The 23001-nt window shown below is 44.6% G+C and overlaps 2 protein-coding genes across 2 annotated transcripts in view; both read left to right on the top strand.

The window, feature by feature from the left end:
- Positions 1-23001, top strand: part of LOC309670951 (kelch-like protein 8) — a gene marked incomplete at its 5' end in the record, with an annotated part of 421963 nt that overhangs the window by 197356 nt on the left and 201606 nt on the right.
- The window catches only part of LOC309671216 (AF4/FMR2 family member 1-like), a gene marked incomplete at its 5' end in the record, with an annotated part of 38371 nt that overhangs the window by 1464 nt on the left and 13906 nt on the right, over positions 1-23001 (top strand). Inside the window, 7 exons of the mRNA XM_082482421.1 lie at positions 2800-2844; positions 5913-5940; positions 6315-6366; positions 11438-11492; positions 11624-11661; positions 13096-13258; positions 20301-20585. Coding sequence (XP_082338547.1) covers positions 2800-2844; positions 5913-5940; positions 6315-6366; positions 11438-11492; positions 11624-11661; positions 13096-13258; positions 20301-20585 — 666 coding nt within the window. The remainder of the gene's footprint in view (positions 1-2799; positions 2845-5912; positions 5941-6314; positions 6367-11437; positions 11493-11623; positions 11662-13095; positions 13259-20300; positions 20586-23001) is intronic.

The raw sequence follows: 23001 nt of genomic DNA, 5'->3' as shown, positions 1-23001 counted from the left end.
CTGAAAGCAATCCTGACAAAAGTAAACCTTATGTTCTGTACCTCCAGAGCTGCACGTATTTTGGGGATACTTGTGTCCTTTAAAAACAATAGAGGTCCTTGTGCTGCCGCTGCAGACTTCTGCAGTACTTGTGCAGTCGTGCGTTTGCTTTCCTTTAAATTTTGTGCTGCGAAGAAGAAAGTGGTTTCTGCTAAGCCACCGGACCTGTGAAGAACAGCAGACAGTCACTGAACAGTGCCCTTCGGGCTTATGATAAATCCTCCTGGCAATTGCACTATGAATACTCATTGTATGTAAACCTGTATCAATTTCAAAGCCTCTTCAGGCTTATCTGAAAGAACTTCAGGAAGGGCTGTGAGTTGTTTGGCAAGGATAAGAGAGGTCCAAACTGGCTGTTGCAGATATTCTCTGATTCGCAAGTTAATTGAATTCCACTTTTGTCATCAGTTATCACTTTATAAAACTCAAGTTTCTGGAATGGGAGAAGCAAACGGATTTTGATTTGTTGCAATTGATCCATTGTAGAGAGAGGTTTTTGAATACTTTGTCCAGGTGGGATCTTGATTCGTTATGTTTTGTGGGAAGGTTTTTTACTGTGGTGCTCTCATGGGATATCGCAGGAGCTTTCTGCAGTAATCTGCTGGTTGAACGCTGCTTTTCTGTGCCTGCTGTTCACCACTTATTAAATTAAGAAGTAAATTAGGTGTTTGAGCTATCAAGTTAAGCTTGCTGGGAAGAAAAAGGGGAAAAGAGAGATTGCGTTTTGGCACTGTGAGTTCTGAAGCTTCCCGATCTCTTGCTGTGTGGTAGAAGTTCCCTGCTGTTTGCTCTCCCTTTCCCCTCCTCCTGCCTGCTGTGGGGGGCTTCTGCAAGCAAGATCCCAGCCCCTTGCCTTCATTCGTGTGACTTATCTGGCCGTGCCTCAGCTTCTGTTTGTCTCGAGGTGAGTAAGGTCAGATGCAGCTATCCGTGCATGATTTTCTGAAGAGAAGTCAAATCTTTGTCAAATGAGCGCTGCCTCAATGAGAGCCTTTTGTAGACATAGACAAATGAGGTTGCAGGGAAAAGAGAAGATTCCTCACCTGCTCTCGTCCCTCCAATGCAAATAGTGCAGCATATGGGAAACAGATGAGTGACCTTTCTGTGAGAGTGTGAAGGATGACACTTTTTGACTTGATTGAAGTGTTTGCTTGCTCTGCTGTTTACCTTGATCTGGGGAAGATCCCTCTGATGGGGCACTGTAGCTCGTTACCCTCTTCCTTTAACACAAGGATCGTCTCAGTGGCCTTTTCAGCGGTTATGCTGATTGCTGAACATTTCCATTGAATCTCTTGTTTACAGGCAAGAAGCTGGTCTTGGATGCACTTTGCTCATTTTAACTACTCAGCCCTTTGGTTATTTTTCATTCCGATTTCCTTTGATAGGAATGGTTGGGAAAGGATGTGTAAACGACATGTGCTTTCAAAACACATGCGTTGCTAGTAGATAAGCCGATCCATCGAAGTGAAGTGGTGTTCCCTGTGGCCAGGTGGCGAGTCAGTGCGTGGAAACAGTGCAGGTCCTGCTGCAGAGCATCCCCAGCACCTAATTCTGCCAGGGGCATGGGAAGGAGGGCCCTGCTGCTGCGTCCTCTCCCACTAGGCACAGCCTGGGCATGGGGCAGGTGGGTTCTGTCAGGGGGCATCGCCGCTCGCCCTGGCTGTGCAGTTACTCTCGTCCCCACGTGCCTGAGGAGCAGGAGGTGTTCACTGTGCTTGTCCCAGCCCCTGCGCCTTGCCCAGCGGTACCCACACTGCTGATGCGTGGTGTCGCACGTGTGCAGGAGGGTGTCCTGCCAGGAGCCGCTCAGTGGTTTTGCTGATACATTAAAAGCAGATTTATGTGTTTGCACAGGCTGCAATGTCTGCTGTTTGTTATATAACTGGCAAATACCAGCATTGCCTTCGTTTTGTGCTCTTCCCCAGAGCTTTGTTGTGCCTGGGCTCGGGAGCCTGGTTGAAGGCAGCTGTGGGCGCTGCTACGGCTGTTGCCTGGTTCCCTTCAGGTGGCACTGCTGGAGTGCCAGGGCACCAGCAAAGAGATGGCCTCCTTTCAGAGGTCCTCATCACACTTGCGCTCGGGAGTCCTGGCCCATGCCAGGTGGGCACATATGTGGTGGTCACTGCCTGGGCTCCAGTGAAACGGGTGGGGGAAGTACAGGGGCAGTCCCTTGATCGAGGTCATCTGCAGACTTTTCCAGAAATCACCATGTTGTTCCTACTCAGCAGTACGTTCAAGGTTTTGTTCTGAACTGCGCAAGTTACAATTGTATGCTTTTCTATTTTTTAATATCAGTTGATGTTCCCACGAGCCCAAGAGCTGGCATTCAAGGGTCTGGTGTGTGATTCCTCCACTTAAAACCACCTCTGCTTTGCCCTCTCCAAGCTTAGGGCTTTGTACTGGCTTCTTTTTCTGCTGAAAGCACATGAGTTCGTAGAAGAACGTGAGCCATGAAACAAGAGGAATCCTGCCAGCTGAACGAGCACCACTGTTGAATGAGCTGTTTCACTTTCCTTCTTTCTAATCTTTCTTAGAATGTATCTTCTACTAAAGACTTGAAAAGAACAGGCTTTGTAGAAGTGCATTATTAACTGGCCTTCTGATGGGGCCTTTAATTCTTACTAGGATTTTATTATTAATGGGCTTTCATGAAATTTATAGAACTGTTGGTAAGCCAGTGTTTAATGAGTGCATCTGTGTCTCATGTCAGTTGGTAAAAACAAAACAAACTCATGCTGCTTCCCTCTTTTTTTGTTGTAGCAAACCCTCCACAGTGATGTCCACTCCAGTGAAGAAATTTTGAAGGTAGGTGCTCTTAAATAGTCAGTCTCTGTGGTTGCTTATATTTTGCATGCATTAAACTAGCGTGTGGGGAAAGAATGTCATTCTGTTTCTGTTCTGTCAGTGGATGTTGTAGTCACTAAAAGTGGTGTATTTTGGGATATGCCGTGGAGAAGTAAAGATAAAAGCTTCAGATACAGGTGGAGTTGGAAGACCAATAATGGTCTTCCTATCAGTATGTAAGTGTAATGCAGTGTGGTGCAGTTCAAGAGCAAGACTGACAAGTCACCTGAAACAGCCAGAGCTGCTCCTTTGTCGAGTCAGGGGGTTGCCATTATTGAGTGTGTTTCCTCCAAAGGGGCTGGACATGCTGCCTGCTGTCCATACTGCCAGCCCCAGCAGCATGGCCCTGAACAGGAGCACGCACCTGCATCCGTCCCACCTGCCTGCGCAGGGCACTGCTGCTGCACTGTTTCTTCTTCACTGTAATTATAGTCCATTCGTGCAAAGCTAAGGCAGCTCTGATGCAAAACCGTCTCCGTAACTTTGTGTTAGAGTCGGCTCTGTGAGCAGTGTGCAGGCTTCCAGTAGCTGGCTCTGAGTACATGTCACCCATTCACTGTGCAGGGTGTGAAAATGCACTGGGACCTTTAATAAAGGTCTTCAGTAAAAAACACTTTAATAAAGTAAAAAATGGCTGGTCGTTCTGATACTGAGAAGACAGTTCCTTGATGTCAAATGCTGTTCTGAGACACGGGAGTCCTAACAGGTGTTTGGTTTCTGTGATTCGCTTCCCTCACTGTTGCTTCAGGTTGCTTCAGATCCTGATGCCTTTATTGCTCTCGAGAAGCTGTTCTTGAGGCAGTGTTGTAGCTGAAAGGTAGTTGTGCACAGGTGCTCACTAGCTGCTGTGCACTGGTTGGTATTGCAGCACAAGTACTGCTCCTGGAAATACTGCATCATTTTGTGTTTCACAAGACATCCTGTCTTCTTGCCTTGTGTGCAACGCATAACACTATTTTTGTAGCAACCACAGGGAAGCACTGACAAATGCATGAAGAGGTGTAGTGCAGTATATTGAGGAGTTTATAATCTACTGAAAGATTGGAGAGCTAGTCAGTGAAGCGAGCAATGAGCTGAACAGTGGGAGGGGAGAAAAGAGAAGGCAAGGGTGGTAACAGTGCCATCAAATAGTTACTCAGGTTAGTTGTAGGCTGCTTCCAAGTTTTGCACAGAAACCCCTGCAGATTGCTCTAATCCCTTCTTATAGAGCCAAAGGTAGCAATGTGGTTTCATTCCCTATGTATCTTTGCGTTTCATGTTGTTCCTAATAGATAAGGAAACTAGGGACACTCCTAAACTTTCATATTTGTGCCTTGTTGAAAAAACGGCACTTGTAAATTATGGCACAGTAGACTTTCACGCTTCAGTCTATTTCATGCCAAAAGTACAAAGATGCACTTTGTACCGACACGTTTCTCATAATACTTTTTTTTAAGCCCCTGAGCAAACTGCGTGTGGTGCATGCTCATCATGAGATGTGTTCCGCACGAACATAATTCCTAACTTTCATTCATCTGTTAGTGATGGTGGGTGAGAGTGAGGGCAGGGGAACAGGGCAGGAGAATTCCTGAAGACATAGCACATCGGGCAGTCTCTTTCTTTGGTTTGAAACTACGTCCCAGAGCTCTGCGTCAAAGATGTCTTGGTCGGTCGGAGCAAAAGCCAATAGTCCAGGCAGAATAGCGTGGGGAACGGCTGGCAGTCAGCACTCTCTGGCTGACGTCCTCACATTATGTGAAAAGCCTTTTGGAGTGTTGTTGCTGTAAGGGGTTATAAGAACTTCTGTGAACAGGAAAGTCCTGTGCTTTGAGGAACCCCAGAACTACTCATACAGGTTTTATTTACTTTTCCCTTTATTAACTGTGATAGCTGTAAGACTGAGGCCTAATCCTGCAAATACAATATGTACTTAACTCTCTACGAGCTTCACTAAGATTGCTATTACTTGGGCAATGGGAGTATGCTTGCAGAAGAGGAGCAAGTCCTCTCCATGGTCTGGCTGCTGTGATCAAAGGAGGGTTTCTTGCTGTGGTACCAGCTCAGCTTTACAATCGGGTCAATAAGGACTTTATGGGAAGATCTGTATGAACCTCTTAAGCTTAAAACCTCACCTGTGTGTATCAGCGAAAAATACTGTAAGCCGCTTCTCTCAATCTCTTTCCAGGAAATGACCCACTCATGGCCACCTCCCCTGACAGCTATTCATACGCCTAGTACAGCAGAGCCTTCCAAATTTCCATTCCCAACAAAGGTAAAACACCCTCTTTTTGCCAGGGTTTTTGATAAATTAGAGGAACTCTTTCCGGCTCTTGCATGTGTTTTCATCTGATTTTGTCCCTCTTTCATAGATAAAGGCTGTTAGGAGATATTATCTTTAGAAGTCAGATAAATTAAAGCACAATGGATCTTGAGTTGTATAACAGCTGCTTGCAATGTATCATTTTACTGAGAATTAGATCAGATTGTGCTTCTGAGTAATTGGTTTTGAGTGGGCTATATGGTAGTGTAACTGTCTTTCCTCTTTTTTATTTTTTTAAGCAAGATTTGTATTTTTAGAGTTGAAAGACGTTTGAGCCAGAGGGGGATGAATGAATTAATATTTCAATGACTTACACATTTGTTACAATTGTGGGCTTGAAATGTGACTGCTTTTCAGAAACATTTTAAGCATCTCATCTCTGTTGCCGCATAAAAACCATTTCATCTTTATTGCCAACAAAAATACTTGCTGACTGTGTTAAACAGAAGTGTTTGGCAGCTCTTATAATTTTTTTTTTTAATATTTCTTCAAAAATGCACATACCACTGATGTGCTAGGAACGCATTTTTGGTGGCAGTAGCACGTATCACTTCTCTGTCCATCTTAAGCTATGTCAGGCCAGCTTAGACTATTGGACACTTCAAAGTCATACTTTGACAAGTTAGTCAAAGTATTTATTACAGTACGTAACCAATATGCTGCTATTAAGAGAGAGCTGATTTATTTTATTCTTAATTTGCACTTTGTCCTTTCTTTCTAAGAATCACAGCATGTTGGATCTGTAGCACAGAATCAGAGTAAGTAGAAATCCAAAGAAAACGCACTTAATGTGTGTATTGACAGATAGTTGTGTGTTGTGTGCTATACGTTGAAGTGAACATCAAATGTTTACATTGATTAAGGAATTTAATTCAACGTTGAACAGTGATGAATTTAGAAAATGCTTAAGAAATTGCATACACTCATTACCTAGAAACTAAGACAGCAGTTCAACAGAGAGCAAGCAGTATTTCGTTAGGAAACCCTGTTTGGAGTGATGAATAATCTTAATGGCAAACAATTGCATTCTGGAAGAAGGTGACTTTCTAATCTGATGCTCAGAGACCATAGGTTAAAATACCTACTTTAGTGTGAGGCAAATAAAAGCAACTGATTCATTTTTGATTTACAGAACAGTATGAAGCACCTTCAAAAACGTTGCCTATTTCTCAGCCGAGAACATCGTAAGTAACCAGACTCAGTTCCCATCTCTACTGTGCAGTTATTTAAATGACCCTGGAATGAATTACAGTTTGGCTTACTTGATGATTCTGAAGATTAAGGCTTTACCAGTCTGATTTTTCTCAGAAAATTTCAATGCAGGGAATTTTCACCAACAGAAACATTACTGTTTCATGATTATAATGACTGTGTTAAAAACAAAACAAAGCTGAAGAAAAGAAACCCAACCATTAATGTACCTGATTTAAGGTTTTTTTCTCTTCTAATATTATTTAATATTATGTAGCTGTGGCTACAAAATATCTTGTCACACTTAGTGCTATTCAAACTACTAATAATTTATTAAACTGACATAAACGATAAGGGATACAAAATGAATCTGATCTGTTCTGCATATAATTTTGAAGCTTGTGGGGGCTCGTAAAGCTACAGCTACCAAAACTGTGAAAACTAGGGGTGAAATTTTAAAGCAATTGTATGATAGAACTTTCTGCAATTGTGCAAGGAAAAGTTTTCTAAAAAGTGTTGTCTTAATTCTGTTTTCATTTTTAAAAGCAAACAAACAGGCAAAAACTTAAATGTTGACTTTCTAAAAACCTCTATTTATATTCTAAGAATGTTAGCCTGTTGCAAAGTGGGGTGAAGATGAAGTTTCTAGAGCTTTTTTAAATAGTATTTTAAATATATTTCTACTTTTCTTTATCTAGTTATTCTTTTCCCTATCATGTTACGTTTTCTTTCAGAAGAAAGCTTCTTAGAATTTGAGTCTCAGTGTAAGATGTTTATGCGTAATCACTGCAAAAGCTTTACAAGGCTAGGAAGGAGTGCCAACTAATAAATGAATCGGTCCAATAGAAAATTTTAAGTTGGTGGATAAAATAACTTGGTACTGTCCTTGTAGGTTAATAATTAATTAGGTTAATAATTATCTATTAATTAGGTTAATTACAGAAATTGCTTGAAGGTAGTTTTGTGTGGGCTGACATTAGTCTTTCAGGATTAACCTGGCCAAATTGGCAGCATTGATAGCCCTGAGTAACAAATAGAAATCTTTCCATGTCTGGAAAGCTAAGGCGTCCCTGGGCAAGGCAATTGCTGAACCATTAAATGCTTATCAGTCCATGTGATATATAAAGATCTCATGTTCCATGGAAGGCTGCAAACTACAGACCACAAAGCTTACTCCATGTGTTTTCCTTTTCCTTATCGTGAACAATTTAATTAAAAAACCCCCAAACTGGGCCAGTCACAACTAAGAGGAAGAGCATCTCTCCGTCTTGTTTGAGATTGTAGAATTTTGCATTCAATCTCTGTAAGATCTGTAAAACAACCCTTTTTATACTGTTCCAGCATCATGCAGAGGAGCCCACCCTCACTGGGAGCAATCAGCTACTCCCTTAATCCATTCTTTATTTTACTCCTCCTTCTTCCACCCCAGCTTGCTCCTCCTGAACAATTTCTGGCAATTTTCACTGCAGTATTAAAAATACTAGTTTCAACTGCAGCAGGCTCTGCCTTCCTCCTCAGCTACCCTACAACCATCATCTTTATTTCAACTGTTCTCAGCTGCTTGTAAAAATCCCCCTAGAACTGTAGTCAGTTTTCCAGGTGGCAGAGAGAGAAGAGGCTTTCACTGTAAACAAGAATCTGAAAATACTCCTTTCTTAGCCCAAAGGTCCAGAATTGTAAATATGGCATGGTACATAGCTCTGTCCTTAGCCAACATCCCCTCTCTGCTCGGCGTCCTTCTGGGTACTTCAGAGCCAGCACTCATCTGCCCAGGGACATGCATACCCACAATCGACGACGGCAGTTGAAGCAGGAGGAACAGGGTGGTTTAGGTTTACGTCCCAAATGGAATTAAGCAAGATTTGCCCAAGAACTTCCTCTACATCTTTCCCTCGAACTCATGCGTCCCTTCTTTTTTGTTTTGTTTTTGGTTTCATTTGCACAACAGGGCTTGTTTTCTTTGCTGTTTAACGCACACGTGACTGTCTGAAAATTCAGCTGCCTAGAGTAGCTTGCATTACAAAGTGTAGCTGGCTGAAAACAAACAGCGTTTGTGCTGGTTAATTAGAAGTTGAAATCCCAGTGCCTCTGTGTGCCCAAATTAAGCATTCAGCTTTACAGAGCATGCAAGGGTTTCCCAGATGGCTTTCATTCTTGAATAGAGCCCCGAAGTTAGCACCTGGCTACACTGGAATGGAAGCAGCCCTTCTTTTAAAAGGGGAGATGCCAAGCTCATTCTTGGTGATGCATCTTTAACCTGGCTGGCAGAGAGGGACCAGCCTGTGCTTTCAGTGGGGTTGTTTGGCAAGTGATGTTAATTTTAGTGCTGCTTCTCGCTAAAAGAGCTCTTTTTAAATAGCTTTACAGGGAGATTGATGGTGTGTATATAAGCTGCAAATGAACAGGTCCTGCGAATGAAAACTCGGCATCTATTAACTCCTGAGCTAATTAAAGCATTAAAATTATTAAAGCAGATTTATTTTCTTTAACTAGGCTATTTAACAATTTGTTGAAACCTTCTTTTGGGGAAACTGGTTTTGTCTATCCTTGTAGAAGTATGACTCATTTAAAGTTTTAGTGTTCTTCCTTCCTTGATCCTAAATTGAACTTAAGTAGTTGCAATGTTCTTTTATGCTGATTTGTTTTATTTACCAGCAGCTCAGGTGAAAAAGGTGATCCTTTTTATTACAAACAGTTAAATCAGATTTAAAAGATCTAGATAGAGTTTCCTTGCATTATTCTCTTAACCTCTAAAAGAAATGCATCTGTAGTCCACAATTCTTAAGGCAAAAGAAAAAATGAAAACATTTTCAGAACTTTTTAGCATCCCTGGAAGTTTGTTCATTATCACCTTTGAAGGATTACTTTCTCTAATGGATTGGGGGAAAAAAAAAAAGAATTCATTGAGATGCCAACAGACATTTGCCAAACTGCCCAGAAGTGTGGAGAGTGGCTGTATTGTTGCTACCCTTCCTTTTTTCCTACTTATGCCTCAGTGGACTAGCGGTGAGCTTCAGCTCTAGCCCACGTGCAAAGTTGGCACAGGCAGGATTGCTGCAGACTGCATGCCATTTGCCTTCTGTAGGAAATTCGGGGGCCTCATTTTCCAAGGTGGTGTCTCATAGTGATTCCTGTCAGTGTTTACTCTAAAGAAGAGGGAAGAGGTGACTTCCACTGAGAAGGTGTGTGAGGAACTGAGGCAGTGGAGGCTGGGAGATGGAGGAGGATAGTCACAGGGGAATGGCAAAGGCAAAATGCCTGAACAAAGAAAGCGCGTAGGTCATCATGAGTGTAATCAGACAGCGCCTTTGTGGCACTGAGAGCCTCTTCTGCATCAGAGAGAGGTACTTGGGGACTGTGGGGTCAGTACCTTTGCAGGAGGTGTCACCTATGCAGGAGGGGTTGGCTCCGTACTGGTAGACAAGGAGACCTTTGGGGTTTCTTCATGCTGTCCTGCTCCATGGGCAAGAGTAGATTCGTCCCTTCTGGTTTGTGGAATTATTTGTTTTGAGATCGTGCCAGCTTCAACCGTAAACACGGTCCTATTCCAATGAAAGTATCTCCATGCATGTCAACTGCTTTGGTATGAGTGTAAAAGAATTTATCTAGGTAGTGGGGACAGTACTTAAATAAGGGAATCACTTTTTTATTCAAAGTTTTTACTCCTCTTTTGTCATGGAATCATAAAAGCAAACTGCTCAGGGTCATTAGAGGTGACCCACAGGGCCATAAATCTTTTTCGCTTTGTTCATAATTTGAAATGAAGGCTTAAAAGAGTGTGAAGGTTTCTGTAGTTTTCCTTCTCCTAACAAGCACCAGGAACACTCTCTCCCCACTTTTCCAAGGTGATGTGGTTCGCTGGGGATCTTTCATATTTGTTTTCATGCTATAAAATGTGTTGTCATGAAGGGTTGGAGGCTTATTTTTCTTATTTCTCACAGAGAGCCCTTAGATTGAAATGAGGCTGAAATAAACAGAGTTTTGACCTGATTGATTAGAACCCCTGTCTCGGTTCCTAAGCGTTTTATCCAGTTTTTGGACACTTGTGTAACTCTCTGGGTTGAGGAGTCAGTCTCCAGCTAGTTTCAAGATTTGAACCACCGTACACTTGAATAACAAGAGTTTTGCCTGTCTGCTTTCCAACTCCTTTTGGGGGTGCCTGCATGATTGCCAAAGTGGGGGATAACAGTTTGGGAGAACTTTGGGTCCCTCCCCACAAATCCTTCCCTTCCAGCCTTTTAAGGACCTCGGTAATGCATTGAAATTGCAAGCAGTAGTTAGCACCTGCATGTAGAGGACTACATTAGGCTTTTTGGAAACATTTGCGGGCAGCCTGCTCTCTACTCTAGCAATAGTAAAAAAGAGTTTGTGCCTCCCAACTTGTAAACCACTTTGAGTATCTGAACTGCTCAATGTTATGGTTACTGCTGAGATGTGCACAAGTGTGAAGTTCATTGTGTAGAGAAGAAATAGGAGAAAGGCTTGACCTTGGCATTTACTTATGTATGTGCGATAGGAAACTTCAGCAGCAAAAAGAGAACTCCTGTGACAGAAGAAATATTCACAGGCCCTCAGAGTGTGAACACGCACAGTTTCTGGTGCAAAGACGATGCTTTCTGCCCCTTGGGGAGCCAGTGGAGGCTAATAGCGTGCTAATTTCTTGCTATACAAGGAGCAGATAGATTTCTTCCACGCCACCTTGCGGTCTTAGTGCCTAGGTAACTTTTCTTCGCTGTGTTAGTGTGCTAGGTAACCATTGTTGAGGAGCACTGCCCTCGTAGAACTTTGTCTCAGTTGCCTGTAGATGGCAGCCGATGACACTGACCTCCAATTGCGCAGCTCCTGAGATCGACTGGAAAGCACAGTAAAACGTTGAGGTTGTGTGTTGTCGTTTTATCATTCATTCGGGTAGTGAGAGGGTTTAGCAGATTGAGCATGCCAAATGTTCAAAAAGGATGTGGGAGGTTGGTTTGTTTTGGCAAGTGCAAACCAAGTCTTTTTCAGTGTCTGCTGCTTGAAAATGTGTCTGCCTTGGCTGATATTTATCTTCTGGTTGTCTTTCAGAATGCTCCAGGACGACCTGCAGCTCAGTGATAGTGAAGAGAGTGGTGACGACCAAGTCAGTTTTAGATGTTTTATACACTAGGCACACAGACATCCCTTTAAATCACCACAACTTGTTGCGTTGCTCCGAGTTCCTTACGCTAACCTTTCCTCCCCCTCTCCTCTTTGTTTTTGTGAACAAAACAGGTTGTTGAAAAGCCACCTTCTTCACTTGCTCCTCCAAGGTACAGGTTTGTTCCCAAACTACTAGCTAGACCAAATAAGGAGGAAAAACAAAACTACTTTTTGTATATGGGGTAGATAGGTAAGGGTTCCTGGTTTCTCTTGTAGACACAGGCTTTTGTTTCTAGCTGCCTGAAGCTGCTTTTGAAAATTGGCTTGTGGGGGGTTTTACAGAAAGCTCCAATTGGAACTGAGTAATCCAGTCATGCTGGATTTTGCCTGTGAACCGTAATTTTATTTCCCCAGCTGTTCTCTTTTTTTTCTCCTCTTCCCGTCCACCACTGTGTATGTAGATCACGCTGGAGCTAATGGGATTTTCAGTTGTAGTAGTGATGGATGTGAATCCAGTTTTAGTTTGGAAGGAGGCCCAAAACAGCCAAGTGAGTGAAGAACAGGAAACGGTTAAGTAGACTCATTGAGGCTGTTTCAGCTCCCTGATAAGGCAGCTGATTGTAAGCAGCTCCTGCCATGTATTGTTAGTCAGAAGCAATATTCAAGGTAGACTCAACAGCCACATGCCAGCATTAGAGGAAGAAAGGTGGAGAAGCCCAGAATTTTTCCTACAGGAGAGCACTGACAGACATTTTTGGCTTGATATCTGTATTCTTCAAGCACAGGGTAATGGTCGACAAAGTCAGACATGCAGAAGGGCATGCCGATTCTTGGCATGATTTCTGCGTCTCTGCAAGCTCTTGAAATAGAGTGTTCTCTTGAGATCAGTCTGGATCAGCAAGGAGCTTGCCTCCAAGTAATACAAACGTGTTGATGCTGATATGGGAAACAGTTTTCAAAGTAAAAAAAATAAAAAAACCCCCAACATTTTGATTTTGTAAGCCCATTTCAAAGCAAAAAGAAGCTGTGCATCAAAGTCGTGGCTCTCCCTCACTTCTATTCATTCCCATTGTCAGTGCTGGAGGAAAACACTTTTGAGTAGGGGAGGGTGTTGAAAAAAAGCCGCTGCTTGACATGGCTGTTAACGAAACAGTTACAGCACCTTGACCAAGTAACACAGATGAAGTGAAAAGGTGAAGGGGAGAATACAAAAAAGAGAAACCATCCTGGAATGTGTGTTTCCATCTTGTTAGCCTTTATTGGAAGTTTTTCTTTTGAGGGTTGGGGCTTTCAGAAAAGCACTTGTCAGTTTCAGTTGTTTTTTAAACTTTGGTTGGCTAAATGCTGCTTCATAGTGTAGCAGTGATGTCCTGCTTATGTATTTGTCTGACTGGGTTGGAGTTGAAGGTTTTATTATTTCCAGGGGTTTTTTATTCCGGTGCTTTATCTTTTGGGTATGGCAATGTATTCCTTTGGCCTTCTCCCATCTCCGCTCACTGCCAAAACATGGGGTTTCAGTTTTACTTTTGAATCTTGCCGTGTCAATATAATAAGTAACCTTCGCCCATGCTGCTTTCTAATGTTATCTCATGGTGGTCTAGCAGTGCCCTACAGTCCCAGCCCAAGAGTGTGGCATCAGCACATTCCAGCAGCTCGGAGTCAGGGAGCACCAGTGACTCAGACAGCTCTTCAGACTCGGAGACCACCTCAGAGAGCACCTCCAGTGACAGTGAAGCAAACGACCCTGCGAGAGCGTCAGCGCCTGAGGTGAATATTAAAATAAAATGTAGAGGCTGCTTAATACAGCCTCTTGCTTCAGACTCTCTGCTGCCTGAATGCAGTCAGGACAGGAGACCTGAAATAACGTCATCATTCATGTGTCCCCTTGACATCTTTGCTTCATCATCAGACTTTTTTGCCCTTTGCTTCCCTTCTAGAGTTTGTCAATTAAATAATCCTTAGTAACAGCATAATTAGACTTTTACGTGCCTAACCTTGAAGTGTTCCCCCTTCTACTTTGGCATCGTTGTCTAGCACTCCTGGAGGAATTAGTGTCATCGCTGGGGAGACACAAGTAAGGCACAGATGAGAAGCACGGCTTGTCTGGGATGTTTGGGGTGCACCTCTGCCCATGCAGGTTTTCTGAGTGCTGAGGCTGTGGGCTGGTTGAGGGTGAGACCAATTTCCTGATATGTGAAGAAGAGCCTTTCTTTTGCCTTAGAAGCACATGAAAGGGAGAATTTTATGTGCAGAAAACAAGTTTTGAGAAGGCATAGCTTTTCTTCTCATATCTAATACACTTCACCTTCCAGCAGTTCAGTTACGGAGTTTGCCTTCTGCAATGCGGTTGTCTTTGGAAGGAAACAGATATTATACTTCTACTCTTTTACCCAATCCTGCCTGCTTTGTTTTGAAAATACTGGATTGCAAGATCCTTCTCGCTCTAGTGAAATCCTAGCTATTTGCCATTGACCATCTTATCCTTTTTTATTCAGCAAACTGTTCATCCATGGTGCTCAAGGAGCAAATTATTGCACATGGCCCATTTGTTTATAGTCAGTTCTTCACATGCAAAAGCACAGACTTTAAGACCTATAGGCAATAGTTCCTCCTTTCTTTTTTTTTTTTTTTTGAAGTCTCTTACTATTCTTTGTGTTTGGAAAACCTAAGGAAAGCCCGTATGATGGTGTAGATCACAAACAAGGTAACCAATGGTAGAAGGTGCTAGAAAAGGATCAGAGTATGCCACTGTCTGCTAGCTACCTACATTATGAACTGAAGTTTGCTAAGTATTTTAACTGAAGCTTGCTAAGTATTTTGGCCACGTTTTTATAGTGTTTAAATTAAAAAAATGCTCTTTGGTGGCTAATGAGTTAAAATTCTAATGAAAACAAAGCTGATTTGTGTTGTCTGAAAACTATAATGGAATTTGTGGTTTAATTTTTCTTACGACCCCACGGTAAAACCAAACTGGTTTTTAAACCAGGTTTCTAGATTGACTCTCTGAAACACAGTTGAAGACATGTTTTGTTTATCCACATGTTCTACAGTGAGTTGAGTCTGGATAGAGAAGAAAATTGTGGTAGAAGGGATTCATTAGTCTTGGAAAACCTTTCAGGCTTTCTCTTTTTGGGGAAGAGTTGTGGGACTTCTGAGAAGGGAGAGTTGTGACTGGGGAGAATCGGTAAGGGCAGGAGTGTAACTGTGCCATGATGGTGCCCAAATAATGAGCTACACATTTAAGTGATGCTGACCCATACGTGGTGTTTTCAGAACAGGCCCCAGAGAATAATGCTCCTGCTTTGCAGTTTCTGTTGTCTTTTTTTAGGGTTAGTTGGGTTTGCTTTTCATAGAATCATAGAATGGCTTAGGTTGGAAGGGACCTTGAAGATCATCTAGTTCCAATCCACCTGCCATAGGCAGGGACACCTCCCACTAGACCAGGTTGCTCAAAGCCCCATCCACCCTGGCCTTGAACACCTCCAGGGATGCAGCTTCCACGACTTATCTGGGCAACCTGTTCCAGTGCCTTCCACCCTCAAAGTGAAAACTTTATTCCTAATATCTAATCTAAATCTAACTTCTTCCAGTTTAAAGCCATTCCCCTTCATCCTATCGCTACATGCCCTCCTAAAAAGTTCCTCCCCGTCTTTCTTGTAGGCCCCCTTTAGATACTGAAAGGCTGCTATAAGGTCTCCCCAGAGCTTTCTTTTCTCCAGGCTGAACAACCTCACCTCTCTCAGCCTGTCTTCATAGGAGAGGTGCTCCAGCCCTCTGATCATCTCTCTGCTCTTTTTCTCGTAATTTGTCAGACTCCTGTTAGGTTAAGCAGGGCTTGTAGCGACCACATTACGTTATCTGACCGTGTGTCCTGGTTTGAGATAGAACAAAACTAATGTTCCTTTTCAATAATTTTCCTTTTCAGTTTAGTCTGGTCTAACTGAATGCACTCTCTGAAATTAATGGTATGTTTTTCAGACAGTGTCTGCTTCTGGCAATCAAAAAGTCTGATGCTTATAGTTAGTACCAAGGAATAGTATGCCGAGAGGCTTTTGCTTATACTTATCTCTGTATCAACCAGGGTTAGCTAACTTTGTTATGTACCGAGTTGGAAGCAGAAGAGCGGGCAGGAGCGGACAGGACAGATGACCCAAAACTGACCAGCGGGGTATTCCATCCCATCTGCCTCATGCTCATTATAAAGCTGAGGGAGCAAGGGCTCAAGTTCCCTTTTCTTCAGTGGCTGGAGTCGGAGGAGGACTCTGTCTGTTCTGCCTTTGATCCTGATCTGTGTGTTCCTGCACCCAGTTCCTGTCTGCTGCTGAGTCCAGTCTGGGATTTCCCCAGTGCTGGCTGGTGACGTGATTGTCATCCTGGGAGCTCGATATTGGGTTTATATATATTTGTATATATTTCATTATTTTCTTATTAATATTATTATATTTTCTTTTTATTGTTAATATTTCATTAAAGCTGGTTTAGGGTTTTTTTTCAAGCCGTAAGTCTTTCTCCCTTATCCTCTCTCCTTTCTCTCTTCTGGGAAGGGAGAGGGGTTAATAGAAAACATCTGTCATTCATTTAGTGGCCAGCCCAGCCCTAAACTGTGACTCCAGAGGCCTTCAGACCTTGGTCATTGCTCATGCCTTGCTTGACCCAGAGGGAAGCAAGTGTTAAGTTGTGTAGGCAGAGGACTCAGAAGAGGCTGGACTTGATGCGGTAGCCATACAATTTCTTATGGTAAATGGTTTTCTTTTGGTTAAACCACAGGAGCCTGACAGCCTACCTGTCAAACTTCAATGAGATGTGATAGCTGGCACAGCCCCTTGTCCGTTTTGCTGTGTGCAAATAACTTTCCAAAAGCATTGTGAGGACAGCACCTAAACCGTTTTTACAATTGCTGCTTTTTTTAGACGTTCACAGTATCACAGTATGCTAGGGATTGGAAGGGACCTCAAAAGATCATCTAGTCCAATCCCCCTGTCGGAGCAGGAACACCTAGATGAGGTTGCACAGGAAGGCGTCCAGGCGAGTTTTGAATGTCTCCAGAGAAGGAGACTCCACAACCTCCCTGGGCAGCCTGTTCCAGTGCTCTGTCACCCTCACTGAGAAGAAGTTTCTTCTCAAATTTAAGTGGAACCTCTTGTGTTCCAGCTTGAATCCATTACCCCTTGTCCTATCACTGGTCGCTACTGAGAAGAGCCTGGCTCCATCCTCATGACATTCCCCCTTTATATATTTATAAACGCTAATAAGATCACCCCTCAGTCTCCTCTTCTCCAAACTAAAGAGACCCAGCTCCCTCAGTCTTTCCTCATAAGGGAGATGCTCCACTCCCTTAATCATCTTAGTTGCCCTACGCTGGACTCTCTCCAGCAGCTCTCTGTCTTTCTTGAACTGAGGGGCCCAGAACTGGACACAATATTCCAGATGCGGTCTCACCAGGGCAGAGTAGAGGGGAAGGAGGACCTCTCTCGGTCTGCTAACCACCCCCCTTCTAATACAGCCCAGGATGCCATTGGCCTTCTTGGCCACAAGGGCACAGTGCTGGCTCATGGTCATCCTGCTGTCCACCAGGACCCCCAGGTCCCTTTCCTCTACACTGCTCTCTAACAGGTAGCTCCCCATCCTATACTGGAACCTGGGGTTGTTTCTGCCCAGATGTAGGACCCTACACTTTCCCTTGTTGTATTTCATGAAGTTATTCCCTGCCCAAATCTCCAGCCTGTCCAAGTCTCTCTGGATGGCAGCACAGCCCTCTGGCGTGTCAGCCACTCCTCCTAGCTTAGTGTCATCAGCAAACTTGCTGATAGTACACTCAATTCCCTCATCTAAATCATTAATGAATATATTGAATAATATGGGCCCCAGTACCGACCCTTGAGGCACTCCGCTGGTTACCGGCCTCCAACTGGACTCTGCCCCATTGACTACGACTCTCTGGCTTCTCTCCTTCAGCCAGTTCGCAGTCCACCTAATTATCCGGTCATCCAGTCCACACTTCCTCAGTTTAGCCATGAGGATGCTGTGGGAGACCGTGTCAAATGCTTTACTGAAGTCAAGGTAGACCACATCTACCGCTCTGCCATCATCCATCCATCTCGTTATTTCCTCATAAAAGGCTATGAGGTTGGTCAAGCATGACTTCCCCTTGGAAAAGCCATGCTGACTGCCCCTAATAACCCTCTTATCCTTGATATGCCTTGAGAGGGCACCAAGGATAAGCTGCTCCATCAGTTTCCCAGGGATGGAGGTGAGGCTGACCGGTCTATAGTTACCCGGGTCCTCCTTCTTGCCCTTTTTGAAGACTGGAGTGACATTTGCTTTCCTCCAGTCCTCAGGCACCTCGCCCCTTTCCCAAGACTTGGTAAAGATGGTGGAGAGTGGTCCAGCAATGACTTCAGACAGCTCCTTCAGCACCCGCGGGTGCATCCCATCTGGACCCATTGATTTATGGATGTCCAGGTTGCTTAACTGGTCTCTGACCCAGTCCTCATCAACTAAGGCAAACCCATCCATTGACTTGACTTCATCTTCATCTGGGGTCTCAGCAGAACAGGACTCCTCAGGACAGCCCCCGACAGAGTAGAACGAGACAAAGAAGGCATTCAATAGTTGTGCCTTCTCTGTATCTTCTGTCACCAGGGCACCCACCCCATTCAGTAGTGGGCCTACATTGCCTCTGGTGTTAGTTTTATCTGCCATGTATTTGAAAAAGCTCTTCCTGTTGTCCTTGACCCCTCTTGCCAGGTTTAACTCTAAGGAGGCCTTAGCTTTCCTAGTTGCCTCTCTACATCCCCTGACAGCAGCCCTGTACTCCTCCCAAGCGGTCAGCCCCTCCTTCCATGATCTATAAACTCTCTTCTTCCACTTGAGCTTGCCAAGCAGTTCCCTGTTTAGCCACACAGGTCTCCTGGCTCCCTTCCTTGACTTCCTACGTGTCGGGATGCTCTGATCTTGAGCTTGGTAGAAGCAGTCCCTGAATGCTGACCAGCTATCCTGGGCACCTTTACCTTCAAACAGCTTTGTCCACGGGATTTCCCCTAGTAATTGTTTGAAAAGGCCAAAGTTTGCCCTGCTGAAGTCCAGGGTTGCAATTCTGCTTGCTATTCTGCTTCCACCAGCCGAGATCATGAACTCCACCATCTCATGGTCGCTGCAGCCAAGGCAGCCTTCAACCTTTACTCCTTGCACCAGACCCTCCTTGTTAGTGAGGACAAGATCCAGCAGTGCACCTCTCCTAGTCAGCTCCTCCACCATTTGCATCAGAAAGTTGTCATCAATGCATTGGAGGAACCTCCTAGACTGAGGCTGGCTGGCTGTGTAGTCCTTCCAGCAAACATCCGGAAAGTTAAAATCCCCCACGACAACCAGGGCCTGTGACTGTGAGGCCACTCTCAGCTGCCCATAGAAGGCCTCATCAACTTCCTCCCCCTGATCTGGTGGCCTGTAATAGACACCCACAACAGTGTCACCCCTGCCAGCCTGTCCCTTAATCCTCACCCACAGACTCTCAACTTGCTCCTCAACTGCACGTGGACAGTACTCAGTACATTGTAGTTGCTTTCTCACGTAAAGGGCAACTCCACCACCTCGCCTGGCTGGCCTGTCTTTCCTGAAAAGGACATAGCCACCCATGACCACATTCCAGTCATGTGAGCTGTCCCACCATGTCTCTGTAATTGCCACCAGATCATAATCTCCTGACCGAACAAGAGTTTCTAACTCTTCCTGCTTATTCCCCATGCTGCGTGCATTGGTGTACAGGCATTTCAGGGAGCGAGCTGAGCACACCGATTTCACCCTATGGGTGTGGGAGGCCTCCTGGCCTTTATCAATTCTGGAGTGCTGCCCCACCAATGCAAGCTCAGTAACAACCCCACCCCCCTTCGAATCTAGTTTAAAGCCCTCCAAATGAGCCCATGCTAGCTCCTGCCCCAGCATCCTTTTGCCCCTGTGAGATAAACCTTTCCCACGTGTCACTATCCAGACCGGTGTCTTATAAAACCAGCTGTTATCAAAGAAACCAAAGCCCTGCCTGTAGCACCAATCCTGAAGCCAATCATTTATTGACTTAATTTTTCCATTCCATCCCACATCATCACGTGAAGATGGAAGGAGAGAAGAGAAAATAACTTGGGCCCCAGAGTCCTTCACCATCCGCCCCAAGGCCTTGAAATCTTGCTTCATTCCCCTCAGGCTGCGGGATGCAGCTTCCTGCCCATCCATCTGGAATACCAGCAGTGGATAGTAGTCTGTCGGGTGCACCAGGGTGGGAAGTACCCTGGTGATGTCCCTGATCTGGGCTCCGGGTAGACTACATACTTCCCTGTGGTGAGGGTCAGCTCTGCATATCGGGCCCTCTGTCCCTCTTAGAAGGGAATTGCCTACTACAATTACCTTTCGTTCTTTTTTGTCAGAGGCAGTCTTGAGGCGTGGAGTCAAGCGCCTCTTCCTATATGACCTTGCAGGTGGGGCTTGATTGTCTGATTGTGCAACAATGTTGGTTAGTGGCAAACCAAGATGAAGCTTTCATGTAGACTACTCTCTTACTGGATGACAGGTAGGGCTAGCAGAGAACCAGGAGTGCTGTGCAACATATTTGATCCTGTGCAAAAACGAGGTCTGTGTTCCTGAAGTAAGTGTTCATGTGCACATACTAGAGCATCCTCACTGTCTCACGGTCTTTCACTTTCACGCCTTTTTTAACAATAAGGAGGAAATTTTACTGGGTTCTGATAAGCAGTGCTAGGATGGAAATAGCCCATAAAGGCATCAGTGTTGCATCCTTCTTTTCTCTTTTTGTCTGCAGCCTGACCCACCAACTTCTAATAAGTGGCAGCTCAACAACTGGCTGACCAAGGTGAACCCACCAGCAGTGCCAAGTCTCAGCGAAATCGCCCATGGGGATGGATGTGAGGAGGGCCAGGAGCAGGGCGATGGCATCAGCAGCAATTCTTCCCACCAGCACGCTGAGCCGAGGGAGCCTCATCACAAAAGCTCCGGCCGAGCAGCCAGGGCTCCTCAGGACACTCATCTGCCAACCAAACACAACTGCCAGAAGTCTCCTGTGCGCACCGAGGAGCCCTCGCTCAGGCAGACTTGTCTTCCTCAAAAGAGGAAGGTGAGGGGTGGAGGGGGAGGTGGGTTTGTACAAGGGCCAAGGTGGTGTTTGAAAAACCCGTGTGGAGAGTTCATTTCTGCTTCATAGGTTGGGAGTGCACCCATTATGCTCCTCCTATAAAGGTGCTATCAAACTTCTAAAGGGAATGCGTACCAAAACTTTCCACAGATGTTTCTTGTTGATCACAAATCCCCTGCTGAGCAAATGAAAAGCCTTGTAAGCTGTCTAACAAATGCTTTGGTGGTTTAAAACATTTTTTTCTGTGTTTTCTTGAAATACTAATTTTCTCAGACACCAAAACCTCAGCCCTCCTATGTCAGAGAGGACCTTTGGGCAGCAGGCTGTGTCACAGCATGCAGCTGGCCAGCCTGCTGGGAGCATTTGTGGGTTTCTCTGCTTTCAGCCCAAGCAGAGCTTTGTAGGGCTGCAGTTCCCCCTCCCCCTGCAACTCCTTCAAAAGCAGCATAGTATCTGAAGCACCTTCCAGACTGTGGAGTCATCTGTGCTACCCATTGAGTGTCTGTTGTGGGAGAGCACCTTGCCTGCAGTTTGTGGGGGTGCCCACAGGGACAATTGACCCAGGCCACCCTGGTCTGTGGTTTTTGGTTTTGTCCATGTATGCACCTTCTGCTGCCTTTAGTCACGCAACCACAGTCTGAGTAGCGTAGTCTTTTCCTGTGTGGAATTATTTATTTCCATGAAACAGTTGTGAAGGCTTGCTTATGCAAAGAGGACTGAATTCTGCAGATGTAAACTGTGTTATTACTAGGGGTGATGGCAGCAGCCCCGTGCCTTTTACTTTTCCATAAATGCAGACTTTTGACTGAACCAGGTTCACTGATAGTAACAACCATCACTAAACCCTGCTTTGGATCTCAGCACTTGGATAAATATGTAGAAAATGTCTTTGGTTTTCCTGGAGCTGCTGTGGTGCTAGCAGCAATGCTAATGCTTAAAAGATGCGTGTATCCACTAAGGGGATTTGTAGAGTCCTTCAGCTATAATAGTTGCTTTCCCCTGAATTCCAAGACAGACCTTTATTTAACTGCGATGGTAGTAGCTCATGAGTGTTTTTGAAAGCTAACTGCCAAAGGGGACTGTGGATATACTTCCAGCCAGCTGGTTCAGCTGCACAGAGAGTTGGCTGCAGGTGTTAAGGTGAATGGGTATTCACTGTGGACGTTTCAGTGCCTGTGTAACTTTTTGGTCCTCCTCACAGAGCAGGTGGCTTAGCATGTGTGGGTGAATTACCTTGGTTCCCACGTGGGTTTCCTTTAGTCTTGTCATTTTCTGAGCTTCCCATAGTTGTGGGGAAGAGCAGGAAAATGGTGAAGAAACTTGAGAGACCCCGGCAGTCCCCCTCCTGCAGAGCAGCAAGAGAAAGGTGAACAGGCAGTAAATCTGTTGCTGCTTCTGTTGTCTCAAAGAGCCAAGAGAGGAGCTATTTGATACTAGACGTGTCTTCCCTTGCAGCCTGAGTATCTGATTGCAGGAAAACCCTCCTAAGAGACTCAACATCTGTATTATATCAGCATGCATCAGTGTCCTTGGAGGCTCAGGCTTCATCACAGCCAGTTTGGTCAGGTGCAGCTGTCAGACATCTTTTGCGGCACTGTGGAGCTCAACCTGGGAAACAGTTTAAGGACGTGATCTAGGTGCTTGAGGCTTGCCCTGAGCACGCTGCCAGAGGTAGACTCTGTGCTGAGCATAACCCACTGAGCACCACCACAGTGACGTAAACCTGGATGTACTCGAGAGAGAGAGACAGAAAGTCCTGGAATGCTTTTGGCTGCCACCAGGCGCACTATGGGTAACGCTGACTTATCAGTGTAGTTTCTTTTACATTTTCTTGGCTTGTAGCAAATTATTCTGAAGTTTTTGATTCAGGTAAGCAGATGAGGATGCTTTGTATTGTTAAGATCTATCGAGTGCAATTTAAAAGTATTATTTATTACCTCTCTGCCTTAATGGTTCCTGTTCTTCTGGTATCAGATTCTTGTTGTTAAAACCAAAAGCCCCTGTGCATCTTGGAAATCTGAGTGATCGAACTCTCCTGTGAATGCAGTTTTTTCCTTCCCTTTGATAAGGCCTATCACAAAACACAATTGCTTGCAGTTCATGACTTTGCCAGGAGGAATCTGAATACATTTCTGTACAATTCATACTGAGTAGGAGAAAAAAAAAAACACAACCATCCAGAACAGATGAAATGCTATTTTTCAGCAATGGATGTGCCTTAATTTTGATTACTGTTGGCAACAAGAGGTTTTGCGTTTCCATCCCTGCAACTACAAAATAATTAATCTATCCAAGCAAAAGTAGATAATGTCATTTTAGGATACTTGTCAGTGAGCCTGAAATCTATATCCGCTGTGCTCTGGGTTTCCAC

The sequence above is a fragment of the Vanellus vanellus genome, assembly GCF_965231255.1.
Source record: "Vanellus vanellus genome assembly, chromosome: 4".
Classification (NCBI taxonomy): Eukaryota; Metazoa; Chordata; class Aves; order Charadriiformes; family Charadriidae; genus Vanellus; species Vanellus vanellus.
Note: the sequence above shows the minus strand (reverse complement) of the source record. Positions and strands in the feature narration are given on the sequence as shown.